Here is a 13,114-nt window from a genome sequence, read left to right as displayed (position 1 = left end):
GAAGAAAAGAAAAGAAAAGAAAAGAAAAGAAAAGAAAAGAAAAGAAAAAAAGAAAGCACTTGCCACGGGAAGACAGGGGAAGTGAGCTGCATTCACACGCTGGCGTGCCGAACAGCAGGCCAGCCAGAGGAGAGAAAGGACAGGAGGGAAGGCGGGTGACAGGTACCACAAGCGTCACACAGTGTGACCGGAGGCCCAGGGAGGCAGGACAGAAAACGTGGGACAGAAAACGGTATTACTGCAAGAGATAGGGCGCGAGGAGTTTCCCGTCCCTGTAAACTTCATGAAACCCAGCGGGACAGAAAGGAGACACACACACCAAAGCACGTGCTGCTAACGGCGATGAAGTCGAAAAACAAAGCAAAAACATAAAGCAGCCACGAGGGCCTTGCGGTCAGGACGAGGTGGCAGGGACTCCTCTCCACGAAGCGCAACTGTAAACCTTGGAAATGACTCAAATGACAAGCACAGGAGAACCCGAAGGCCGCACGAGGAGGCAGACTGAGGGGGGGGGGGGGACGCCAGGGCGGGAGGAACAGCACGGCCACGGGGCGTCTCCCGACCTCCCACCCGGCAGGTGACCTGACCCGGCATCTCCCGGCCCTCGGCCTGGCGACGGAAGGCGAGCCGCGCCCCAGACACCAGGCCAGCCCGGCAGAAGCTGGGGCACGAGCTGGCGGTCTGCAACACCTGCCCCAACAGAGCCCCCCGAGTGCTCTCCCTCCCCACCGGCCTCGAGACACAGCATTCCCCCGACACCGTGCGCGAGGGGACCCCGCCACGACAAGCACCCGGACCGGACCGGGAGACGCCCTCTGTCCTCCAGGGGCACCCGGCAGCCCAGCACCAGAAAGCTCCTTCCACCTCCAAAAAGCAGCACCGGCAGGGCCACGGGAGCCCCACGCCAGCCACGCCGGCAAAGGCACGCTTTGAGCGTCAGACCGGCGGGACCGCGTGCTGCCCCAGACCGGAAGCTGCTGCCGCTGCTGCTGCTGGGGACACTTTCAACAGGACCCGGAATCCCCGACAGAAGAGGCAGAGTGACCGGGGAGCAGCCGGAGGTCACCCGGCACACCCAGAACCAAGAAAATCATGACTTTAAGGAGAAAAGACGATCCACGGACACCAGCACCAAAACGAGCCAGATGCTGGCATTCTCCGACAGACCTTAAAGCCACCGTCGTAAAACTGATTCCTCGAGCAATTACAAATTCTCTGGAAGCAAACGAAAACCAGAAAATCTCAGCAAAGAAAAAGAAGTTCTAAAAAGAACTGAATGTAAAACTGAAAAACAGAGCAACAACTCAAACTCCCTGGATGGGCTTGAGAGGAAAGTGGAGGTGACAGGACGGGATCGGTGAACTCGTGGACGGATCAACACGAGGTGCCCCATCCCAACGACAGATAGAAACCACGCTGAAAGAACCCAAATACAGCCTCGGGGACCCACAGGAGGGGAACACGAGACCGAACAGCGGGATCACTGGAGTCCCAGGGAAGAGGGCAGAAACAGCGGGGCCGAGAGGGCACTGAGAGGACAACGGCCGAAAGCCCCCCAAACGGGGCAAAAGATACAACCCCACAGGTTTCGAGGAACTGAGCGAACCCCTACTAACACGAACCCAAAGAAATGCACAGCAAGACACACTATCCCCAACTTGACGAAGAGCGTTATCGTGAAGCAGCTGGAGGGAAACACTGCGCCCCAAACGGGGGCCACGGGCTCGGGGGACGGCAGGTCTCTCGGAATCACGGGGCCAGAGGGAGGGCGCGTCACTTTCCAGTGCTGCCCGAAAAGAGCCGTCAGCCAGATTCCACAGCTGGGAGACTTTCCCTAAGGCAGCAAGGAGACCCACAGACCTTCTTAGACAAAGGAAAACTTTAAAAAACTCATCTCTGGCAAACCTTAAAGAGCGGCGGAAGGAGATTCCCCAAATAGAAAAAAATGAGAAGGAAGGAGTCCTGAGAACCAGGGAGCAGGAGTGACAGGTACAGATCATTTGGGCAAATACAATGGTGAGTTTCCTACATTCCATCTGGTGACAAAACTCCCACGCCTGCACACCCTCACAACAATGGTATTTAAAGGCGGGGAGAGCAAAGATGGAAGAAAAGATTTCTACACCTCACCTGAAGGGGCAAAGCAACACTGGAGAGCTGCTGGAAATCATGTGTAAATACTGTCGTACCCAGAGCAACCACTAGGAAAACTACAGACACACCCCAAAACAACACATATAAATCACAACGGGCTCTTAAAAAATAGTCAAGTAATCCACAGGAGGGAAGGAAGGAGGGAAGGAAGGAAGGAAGGAAGGAAGGAAGGAAGGAAGGAAGGAAGGAAGGAAAAGAAAGAAAAACAGGAACAAGAAATACAGGAAAGACTAAAACATCAGATGTAAGCCTTAACTATGGACAATCACATTAAATATAAATACCCTAAATACACCAAGTAAAAGACAAAGATTGGCAGAATGGCTTTAAAAAAAAAAAAACAAAAAGGCAGGGGCACCTGGGAGCTCAGCTGGTTGAGCTCCCAACTTGTGATTTCAGTTCAGGTCACGATCTCACGGTTCAGTTGGGCAGTCGGAGCCCCGTGCCAGGCTCTGCACGGACAGTGAGGAGGCTGCCTGGGATTCTCTCCCTCTCTCTCTGCCCCGCCCCTTCTCACATTCTCTCTGTCTCAAAACAAATAAAATATACATACATACATATATGTAAACAACACAGCTATATGCCATTTACAAGAAATTCGCCTCAGACTCAATGACTTCAATATGCTGAAAACAAAAGGATAAAAAAAAAGGCTATACCAGGAAAACACTGTTAACAAACAGAAAGCAAGAAGAGCTGGGGCACCTGGGTGGCTCAGTTGGTTGGGCGACTAACTTCAGCTCAGGTCACGATCTCACGGTCTGTGGGGTCAAGCCCCACGTCAGACTCTGTGGTGACAGCTCCGAGCCTGGAGCCTGCTTTGGATTCTGCGTGTGTCTCTCTCTCTTCTTTTCCTCCCCCTGCCTTGTGTTCTATCGAAAGTAAATAAACATTAAAAAAAAGTTTTTTAAAAAGGCAGGAAAAATTGTACGAATATACGATAAAGTAGAAAGAAACTTACCGAAGAGAAAGAAAGGTACCTGACGGTAAAAGGGTCAACCCAGCAGGAAGACCTTATAATCCTAAATGCATATCCACCGAAGTACAGAGACACAGACGTGAGGGAAGAAACAGAGCTGAAAAGAGAAATCCCCAGTGTGCAGTGTGGCTGGGGTTTCAACAGCCGTCAGCAACTCACAGAACCGTTAGACAAAAATGAACGAGGATAGAGATCTGAGCAGTACGACCAGCCAAAAGGCCCTCCCTGGTATGTGTGGAAGGCTCCACCGACAGTGCTAGAAAACACATCTCTTCCAACGCCCGTGGAACATCCACCCAAAAAGACCCTACCCTGGGCGAGAACACAAGCTCGAACAAGTTTAAAAGAACAGAAACCCTACAGAGTGTCACCTCGCCACGACGGAACCACGCTAGAAACAGTAACAGAAAAGCGAAACGAGAAAATCTCAACACGTGGAAATTACGCCTACAAAAAATTCGCGGGTCAAGGAGAAGTAGCAAAGGAAATCAAGGACACAGAACTGAAGGAATATGAAAACACAACACACCAAGCCTTCGTGGGATGCGGCTAAGGCAGCATCAAGGAGAAAATTTACAGCACTACACGCTTACCCTAGAGAAGAAAAAAGCCACCAATAATCTAAGTGCATACCGCAAGAAACTAGAAAAGGAAGAGCGAAACAAACCCAAGGCAAGCAGAAGGGAAAGCAGAAGGGAGGGAGGCAGGTGTGGCTACAAAAGGGCAACAAAACCGAAGAGGTCTTTGTGGGAACGGAACGTTCTACATCTCGGTCATACAATGTCACTCTCCTGGTTGTAATATTCAATTACAGTTTTGCAAGAAGTTACCGCTGGTGAAACTTTCTTACAAATGCACGTTAACACGATTACCTCAAATAAAAGTGTGGTTTTTTTAAGACTCTGGCCAGAGACACGAAAACGCTCAACTGAAAAAAGATACTCAAACGACCAACGACCGTGTGAAAAAATGTTCGTCATCATTAGTCATCAGGGAAATGCACATCCAGACCACAGCGAGACATCACAACCCGTTCACTCGAAAGGCTAAAATTAAAAAGACTGACGATGCCACGTGCTGGCAAGGATGCAGGTCGCCTGGACTCACACTCGGGCTTCGCTGGCGCAAACAGAAGCGGATACACCGACCTCGGAAACCAGCGGGGCGGTCACGCACACGCACGTGAGCCGGCAGCTCCACGGTTTCGCCCGAGACAACCCAGAGTGCTCCCAGAGACCCGTCGCGCGCGCGCTCGCGTCTGCCCCGTTCGTGGCAGCCCCGTTCGTGGCAGACAGGCTGGAAGCGATCCGAGGGCCCGTCCACGAGCGGGGGAGGGAGCAGAGTGCCGGCAGCCAAACGACGACAGCGCCGCTCCCGGCACTCAGCGAAAAGGCGCGCTCACGCGGCTGAAGCTCCAAAACACGAGGCGGAGGGAAGGAAGCCGACGGGGAGAACAGACAGCAGCTGATGTTCGGTGGGTGGCGAAGGCAGCTCTAGGAAACCCCCGGGATCCACGGCAACCGCAGATCAGCGAGGCTCTGGGTGGCGACCGGCCGGAGGGTTCAAGCACACCCTGGAGACGTGAAAACTGTCAACCTTGACCGTGGTCCCGTTCACAGGGGCGCGGAAGTCAGACTACACTCGAAACGCGTGCGGCCGGCTGTACGTAAAGGGCACGTCACCGAAGCTGGTGTTCTCAGAGCTCCAAACTGAAATTCTCACCGCATTCCAACCAAACGACAGGCATTCACCTCCCCTACAGAGACTGCTCCGAAAGGCCCGGGTCTCAAACACCTCACTTTCTGCGAGGGAACACTCTAGACTCCCTCGGGGGAGTCTCCCCCTCCCCTCACCTGTCCTGCCGCGGCACCTGCTCCTCTCCCGGGTGCCCATCTCCTTGGCTCTGAGCACAGGTGGCTGTGCGCATGGCCGTGGCCAGCGCCGCCCGAGCCCCGAGAGGCCATCGAGGACCCCAGGGTTCACAGCACGGCACTCGCGGAACGGACGTCGGGTTAATTCCACGTGAGTCTCTAGTGACTACAGGACGGCGGGCGAGGGGCACGTGAGTGACCTGGGCAGCGTAAACAACAGAAAGGGCCAGGCCACGGGGAGGAAAGGAGCCAGAAGGAGCAGCTCGGAGGTGACCCTTCTGCGTGTGACGACGGAGCCGTGAACGCAGAAAAGCTCCGTGGACGAAGGACTGACTACTCCTGCCTCCTTCCCCTGCGTCAGCCAAGCCGGTCTCGGGAGCTCTGCTCCCCTCACACCTGTCAGCGCACCCCACTCCCCTTTCCCCTGCAGACGGGACGCGGCCCCCAGGGGGATGGCGGCGGAGACGAGGCCCCTGGGAGGTGAGGGCGCTGCGAAGGCGGAGCCCTCCCGCGCAGGATAGGCGGCCTTACCAGGAGGCTCCAGAGAGCTCGGTGAGGACGCAGCGAGAAGACAGCCCTCTACACACCGGGAAGCGGCCTCGCTGGACAGCGGCCCCGCGGGCAGCAGGATCCGGGACTTGCAGCCTCCAGGGCCGGGGGGGGACCCACGCGAAGCAAGCCCTCCGGCGCACGCGACTGTCCCGAACGCACCTCGACGCGACCCTTCCACCTGACGACGGTCCCCACCCACACCCACCCGCCGAGGAACCCCTCCAGGCTCCGTCTCGCATCGCCCCACGCCCCTACACAGAAACCCTCCCAGGCACACGTCACAAAGAAATCCCCAGCAGGCCCGGAGCGCCACCGCCGCGCTGCCCAGACGGCCCTCTAAACTAAGCACTACCGTCTCGTCCGCAAATCCTGTCAGGACGTTACTCGCTCCGCCGAGCATTTCCTGGCCCGCACAGAACGCGGCCGGCCAGCCACCCCTGCGCTCCTGGAGCGGTCCCACACCTCACCCAGCCTTCAGAGCCTCTGGCCCCACGCCGCCCCCCCCCCCCCACCGCCGCCCGCAGCCCCGGCGCCCGGTCCCCATCCACCCGCCCGCAGCTCCACAGCCGGCCTGCAGACGGCTCTCGCGGTGACGCCACGCGGCTTGAGTTCGCTTCCCCTCGCGTAGCTCAACGATGCCCGTGGCTTCGAGCAAGCGACAGGACGGCACCACCGCGCCAAGCCCTGCGCGTCACGCAGTGCGCCAATGACACGCGGGACAGCTACGTGGCTGTCACCGGCTCAGCGAACGTAACGTTGGCTCCATCCTGGTCACATTCAGATGAAAAATGAAAGCCGTCTGACTTTTTCGGCAGTGCAGCTAGAAAGCGAAAAAGAACGCTGGTACCCCTAACAGCACTAGGGCCACAGAAAAATCAACAGCAAGAGAAATCTATGAGCCGGTAGGAGGCTAAGCGAGATAAAAAACGTACACATTACAGGATTCGTGGAAGAACACGAGCGCAAGTTTAACGTGCGGCAACACAACAGTGGCCAGCCACCTTGAGGGTCGCTCAGATTTCAAAGACGAGGGCAGTGCGAGCTTCACGATGGGTGTCAGTTCTCTGACTGACGTTCAGACGGTGGCGCCGGGACAGGAGAGAAGGCATGTGCACACGGACGCAGCTTTACAAATACAAACTCACCCGTGCTCTGGCCGCCACGGCAGAATACAGACGGCATCCCTCTACTTCAGCTGGTACGTGTGTGACGAGTAGCCGAGTGCCGCAGACGTGGCATTAAGCCGGACAACGGTGACCCCTGAGCTCACACACACCAGGCAGTTCTCGGCGCCCCCAAGCAGAGGGAAAGTCACACCAGAAGGCCAAGCGGCGGCCCCCTCGGTATCTAGTCGACCCAGCAGGTGCACCCAGGACGCATCACCTCCGTCTCCGAAGCACCCGACCCTCGCCAAGGACAAAAGACCATCAAAAAGCACACTCTAAGCTCGTAACGCAGTAATGCGGGTGGATCACCAAGTGAAAAGCGACCATCTGCTCACGGGTGAGGGCCTCCGCACCAAGGCTCACACGGCCCAGGCTCCCCGTTGGCCCAGGGACGAGACCGGCAGCCGCACTCCATTTCTGGCTGTGGGGCCTGGAGAGGGGTCCCGCGCACACGACTCATCTTAACCGAAGGTCGCTGCCACAAAGCCAGGTGCTGAGCCCGGGAGGTGACAGCAGAGAGACATCGCTCCCAACATCAACGAGGCTCTTCTCGCGGCCCGGGCGGGGAGGCCACGGCGGCTGCACTGCTGACGGCCCTCACGGCTGTGCCGGCCAGAGCGTCCCATGTGACCACCCAGCGCACGGCATGCACGCGAGTCAGTTGTCTGATTACTCCCACGCAAGAGTGAGGGGGAAAGAGTGTCAACTCCCTGCCAGCAGCGGGTTCCAGACGGCCCATAGCCTGTCTCCACCCCAGTGTGCTGCCCACAAAAAAGGAAGGCTGACCGTGGCGGCCCCTACGGCCCTGCCCGGTTCGGGTGGTGGACTGGGGAGCTGTGGTCAGCCTCGGCTCAGCTTCCGGGGCTCCTCGAGGGTAAGTCACCACCACTCGGCTACATAGCAACAGGTCCACAAACAGCAGAATGCCGTCTAGCACTTTCCCTGCTGGTTTTTCCCTCCAAAGGTAACAGAAACTACCACCCTCCCCTTAACCCCCGAAACCAAGGCCTAGACGCCCCTAGGTTTCTAAGGTCGTGGGCTGAAATCAACAAGCAGGAGCGCAGCAGGCCCCCCTACTCTGTAGGAGAGGTAGTGCCGTGAGCCACTCCTTCAAACTGCTAACGTGTTACAGCTCTCACCCAGAAAGACAGCGCAAAACATTCCAGCTGCACAGGTTCTACACTTTTTTTTTCTTTCAAGTAAAGTCTAGGCCCAGGGTGGGTCTTGAACTCATGACCCCGCCAGGCACCCCAGATTCTACTCTTTCTTGCAGACACTTTTGTTTTCTTTATTAACATTTATTTATTTTTGAGAGACGTAGCACGAGCAAGGGACGGGCAGAGAGAGAGGGAGACACAGAATCCAAAGCAGGCTCCAGGCTCCGAGCCGTCAGCGCAGAGCCCGACGCGGGGCTCGAACCCACAAACCGCGAGATCATGACCCAAGCCGAAGTCAGACGCTTAACTGACTGGGCCCCCCAGGCACCCCTCTTGCAGACCCTTTTAAATGAATAACTTCCAACACGTCCGATATATTATTTCTTAAAAAGAAGAAATAATTAAGCGTCGCCAGTAAAACAACAGTTGCCCCGAAAACGGAGGCGCAAAATCGAAAATTAAAAGTACAAGGTGGCCCACAGTCCTGGCGGCAGCAACCAGAGACGGGAGCCGGAGGAAACCTTCCCGGACCGAAACGTGCCACCACAGGCCTGGCCAAGGAGACTCTCCTGAGCCTCCTCACTTGCTACAAATGGCAGGCACTGGCCCAGAGGATACCCCAGGAGACACCGAGAGAGACTCCCAAAAGGCCAACACAAAGCATGAAGGGCGCCTCCGTGCACCTCACCCTACCAGCCTGCTCGCTTTCGATCCCCACACAAAGGGAAAGCGCCGGTCAGTTTCGTTTCCGTACTTAACGACAACTACACAAGTAAAATACTGAAGCCATTTTCAGCATCATACCCACCCCCAACGCTGATTCACCATTAAAGCTGCTGATTGAAAGAACCATGTCTAATTAGCTGGAAACTAAGCCGGAGACACACAGGGAAACGTCCAAAAGAAGAAACAAAGAATAGGCCCCTGGATTAGGAAAGCAACTTTGCGGGGGGGGGGGGGGGGGGGGTCTCTACTGTCCTGTCAAAGTCCCCCCCTCCACCTTTCTGCTGTCCTCAGAGACCAGACTGTGTGCTGGTAACACCGAATCTTCCACCCAGGCTGTGACCTCCACACCAATGACATACGTGAAATCGCTTCAGCTCAGCCAAGGTGAGTCTTCTCGATCATGCGAATTAGGATCTCCCAGATTTGTAAACTTAAAGAGACTCTCAACTAGGAAAAAAACTGCACCTGCTGCCCTTCTGAATCGACGTACAGAATGGAAAAACGTTCTCCTTCAGGGAAACTGAATGGAAACCAGACCTCCCAAAGTCAGAGTTCGATGAGCACACTGCTGCCACAGGATGGTGACCGATGGGCAACGTACAACCAGTCCTGGATGCTCAGACGGCACCTACTCTCCTTCCCCACGCACTCACGTTCTATAAATACCCACCTTTAACGATTTCAAAACTGTAAGGCCCATTTTAACACGAGTTTTTGAGTCAATTACCTGACGAGCCGACAAGTATTAAGGCGAGAAGTAAAACTAGACCAACCCTGAGAGGCGCACATTCATTGCCAGATAGCTGACCAATCCCACGTGCAGTGCCGAAGTGAAACGCAACAAAAAAACGGAAAGCCAACAGAGAGCGCTTTGTAAAGGTATTCGTGTCCATGCAGCACTCACCACCAGAAACTTGTCATAACCATTCGTAAAATCTTAAAAATACATACAGGACCAGCACCTCGCACATGTGCCCCAGGAGCTGTGCCCAAGAATGCACCGTGTGCCCGAGAGCAAAGGGCCGGACCGGCCGGCGCCCGTGGACGGTGAACGGGCCTCCAGTGAAACACTACGCAGGGGGGAAAAGCAAGAACCCTGTACGAAGCTGGGAAGAGCCTCCGAACGTCACGGGTAAGAAGGCAGTGTTCTAGAAGGTGCAAGAACCTGTAGGACTCCACGACGTAGCTTAGGGACGGAGGCGGAGGTGGTGAACCGGAACCAACCGCCAACACGAAACAGGAGGCCGCTAAGGACTACGCGCACCTGCTTGTCCTTAACCTGACTGCCCGACACCAAGGGGCCACGCCAGCGTTCCTCTTTGCCTCTTACTGTACAGTTTCCTATGTAACTTGTACCAGTTCCATGCCTCCCCCAAAAGCACCGAAATTCGCGGATGTGGCAGCGGACCGGACCACACAACACACAAACCGAGCAGTTTTCCACGGAGCCATAAACAAAAATCGTCAACCGCAAACTCTAGGAAAGCACTCTCCTTACGCGCTACGAACCAGCTTCAAACGGGGCAACGCATGGAATGGCTGGGACTTGCAGGGCGCCTCCCTACGGCCCCGGCCACCATGCCACCTGGCGAGACCCTGTCACAGGGCACCCCTGCTCCACAAGTGTTCAAACCGGGTCCGCCGAACTCCTCCCCAAAGGGCCCTCTCCAGATCAGGGTCACTCTGGAAACAGGCATGTTTGCACCAGAGTAAAGGCCATCTTTGAACAGCCTTCAAATTAAAAGGCAGAAGATTACACAGTATCAGCCCCCAAGTTTGTGCCCAAAACAAAGCACCAGATATTAATAAAGCCACTACGAGAATCACTTGGTCTGTAAAATTCCAAGGGCTGGAAATAGGAAAGTCTTAATCCACTAAGCATATTAGGGCCTAACGAACTGGATCCAGTACCAAGGTTACCTAGTTCTTCAGAACGGGAATTAACCGAAGGAAGGATGCTCATTAAGCACAATTCGTTCAAAGACCGATTTCTCGTGAGGAAACTCCGCGTCGGATGCTCGGCGCGCATCCAGAGCGGCTGGGCGTCCAGGGTTTACCCCTGCACTCCAGCCCCACCAGGAGTCTAACTCCACGCCGGGCCCCGCGCCCTGCCCCGCGCCCGGCCCCGCACCCACCCCCGGGCAGCTAGGGGAGCGCGCCCACTCCTCGCGGCACCTGCCGATGGACCCCCGCAGACGCCCCCGCACCGCGCGCCGCCGCAGCCCGCTCCGGAGGCGACCGGCACAGCGCCGCGGCCCGGGACCCTGAGCACAAAGGCGGCCCCTGCCCCCAGCCCCCGGTGCGCCCAACCCGCGGCTCGGGCGCCGGGCTCCGACCCCGCCCTCGGCCCCGCCCCGGCCCCCGACCCCGACCCGACCCCGCGGTCCGACCCTCCCCGGGTCCCCGCCCCCGCCCCCGCCCCCGCCCCGGCCCACCTATGCCGTAGGCCTTGGCGCAGATCCACTGCAGGTTGGCGGCGATCTTGGCGCGGGCCGAGTCGTAGCGGTCCAGGGGCACGATGTCCACGGCACCGTCGGGCGCGGCCTCCATCCTCCTCCAGCCCTCCCCGGCCGGGCAGCCGCCCGCGTCCACCATCTGCACACAAAAAGGCCGCTGCAGCGCGGGCGGCGCCCGGCCTCCGCCGCAACAAAGGCGCCGCGCCCCTCGCTGCGCCGGGACCCGCGAGGGGGCCGGGCCCGCGAGCACCGCGGCCCCCGGGAGGCCGCCCCCGCCCCGGCCTCACCTCACAGCCGCCGCCGCCGCCGCCACCGCGGGTGCTGCTGCTGCATGCTGCGGGGCCGCGCCGGGAGGCCAGGGGGCCCGGAGGCCGGGAGGCCCGGAGGCCGGGGAGGCGGCGAGGTGAGGGGCGCGGGCCGGCCGCGGGCCGGGGCGGGGGGCGCGTGCGCGGGCCGGGGGCAGGGGCGGCGGCGGCGGCGGCGGCGGCGGCCGCTGAGGGGGCGGCCAACCGGCGGGAGCGCGCGCAACGCCGAGGCCCTGCGCACGCGCGGTGGGTGCCGCCCTCCGCCCCGCCCCCGGCCCGTGCTAGCCCCTCCCCTTACCGCACGCGCAGTGGGTCAATCTGCGGCCCCGCCTCCGGCCCGCGCTCGTCCCGCTCATTGCCGCACGCGCAGTGGGAGCGGCCCGCCCCCGGCCCCGCGCTCGCCCCGCCCACCGCCGCCCGCGCAGAGGGCCAGACTGAGGCTCCGCCCCTCTCGCCGGGCGCCGGGCGCGGGTCGCGCGGAGCGGGCGGGCGCTGGTGGGCAGGCCCGGGCGGGTTCCGCAGCAGCCCTTTGTCTGGGCCGCGCCTCCTCCGTCCCGGCAGCCGGCAGTCCGCACCGGAGGCTCCAGCCGCCGTCCGACGGGCCGACTGCCACCCCGGGAGGGCGACCCCCCGGCCCCTGCACAACCCCGGCGTCTCCCCCTTCCGGAGAGAGGCACTGCTGACGGGGCCGCCCTGCCCACCATCGCGGGGACCCCGAGCCTGCAGCGGGGGAAGGGGGGCCTGGTGGGCACCGACCCCGCCCGCGCCTCTGCCGCCCCCTCCCCCCGAGACCTCCAGGCCCAGAGACCCAGGACCCGCGGAGAGCAGGGGCGAGGGCTTCCTGGGTGGGGATCCCGGGGCGGCGAACCGCCGCCCTGAGCCCGAACGTGGAGCCCGCGGTCGTTGCACAAGCACCCAGCGGAGAGCCCCGGTGGCGGTCGCGCCGGGGGCAGGGGCGGCCGAGGACAGACGCGCGGGCGTGGGGGGTGAGGGTAGGCGGGGGCCGGGCAGTCCCGGCACGTGGGCGACAGGGACGCCTACTAGTCCAAAGCCAGACTAGGAGAGGGGCTGGGGACGGGGGGGGTGCTGGCCGGTCAGAATTGGGAGCTCCAACCCCTTCCCCCGGATGGGCAGCCAAAGAGTGACTGTGAACACAGTGGGGAAAGCGTGTGAAAGACCCCGTCGAGGTCAAGGAAGAGGGGGTGGGCAGGGCACGGAATTCAACAGGGACACCGCCCCCTGATGTGGACCCTGGAGCGGGAGAGAAGGAATGGGGGTCAAGGGTGACTGTTAGAGTCTCGGTATTGATCCTGTATCCTGCAACCTTGATGGACGTGTTATCAATTCCGACAGTTTTTCAGCCTATCCCTAAACCTGATTCCTACACACAAGACGATGACCTCGGTGATCGAAAATAGTCGTACCTCTTACCTTTCAATCCCCGCGTCGTGTATTTCTTCCTCTTACCTAATGGCCTGGCCACAGCCTCCGGTAGAGTCACATCCTAGTCTTGTTTCTGGGCTTAGACAAAAAGCATCCGGTCAGCCACTGCCGAGTGCCCTGTCAAATGTGGCTTTTCTGCGTTAATCAGGTTGGGGAGTTTCCCCTCTATTCCTGTTTTGTTGAGTGTTTTATCACGAAAGGGTGTTAGGTTTTGTCCGGTGCTTTTTTGTGATTATTGAGATGATCCCGTGAGGCCTTTTTATTCATCCCATTGATGTGGTATATTTCATTGATTTGATTTTCGG

General features: G+C 58.8%; 1 protein-coding gene across 3 annotated transcripts in view; it reads right to left on the bottom strand.

Moving 5' to 3' along the window:
• The window catches only part of CAMSAP1 (calmodulin regulated spectrin associated protein 1), a 56,289-nt gene extending 44,829 nt beyond the window's left edge, over positions 1 to 11,460 (bottom strand). For all 3 annotated transcript variants that reach the window (XR_006210329.1, XM_042963451.1, XM_042963452.1), the window contains exons 1-2: positions 11,349 to 11,460; positions 11,041 to 11,200 (exon numbers count right to left, since the gene is read on the bottom strand). Coding sequence is in view for 2 of the 3 variants with exons in the window: in XM_042963451.1 (XP_042819385.1) it covers positions 11,041 to 11,200 (160 nt within the window). In the remaining variant the exon portion in view is untranslated. The remainder of the gene's footprint in view (positions 1 to 11,040; positions 11,201 to 11,348) is intronic.
• Between the last annotated feature and the right edge of the window lie 1,654 nt (positions 11,461 to 13,114).

The sequence above is a fragment of the Panthera tigris genome, chromosome D4 (genome assembly GCF_018350195.1).
Source record: "Panthera tigris isolate Pti1 chromosome D4, P.tigris_Pti1_mat1.1, whole genome shotgun sequence".
Classification (NCBI taxonomy): Eukaryota; Metazoa; Chordata; class Mammalia; order Carnivora; family Felidae; genus Panthera; species Panthera tigris.
The sequence above is the reverse complement of the archived record's forward strand: the minus strand, read 5'-3'. Positions and strand labels throughout refer to the sequence as shown.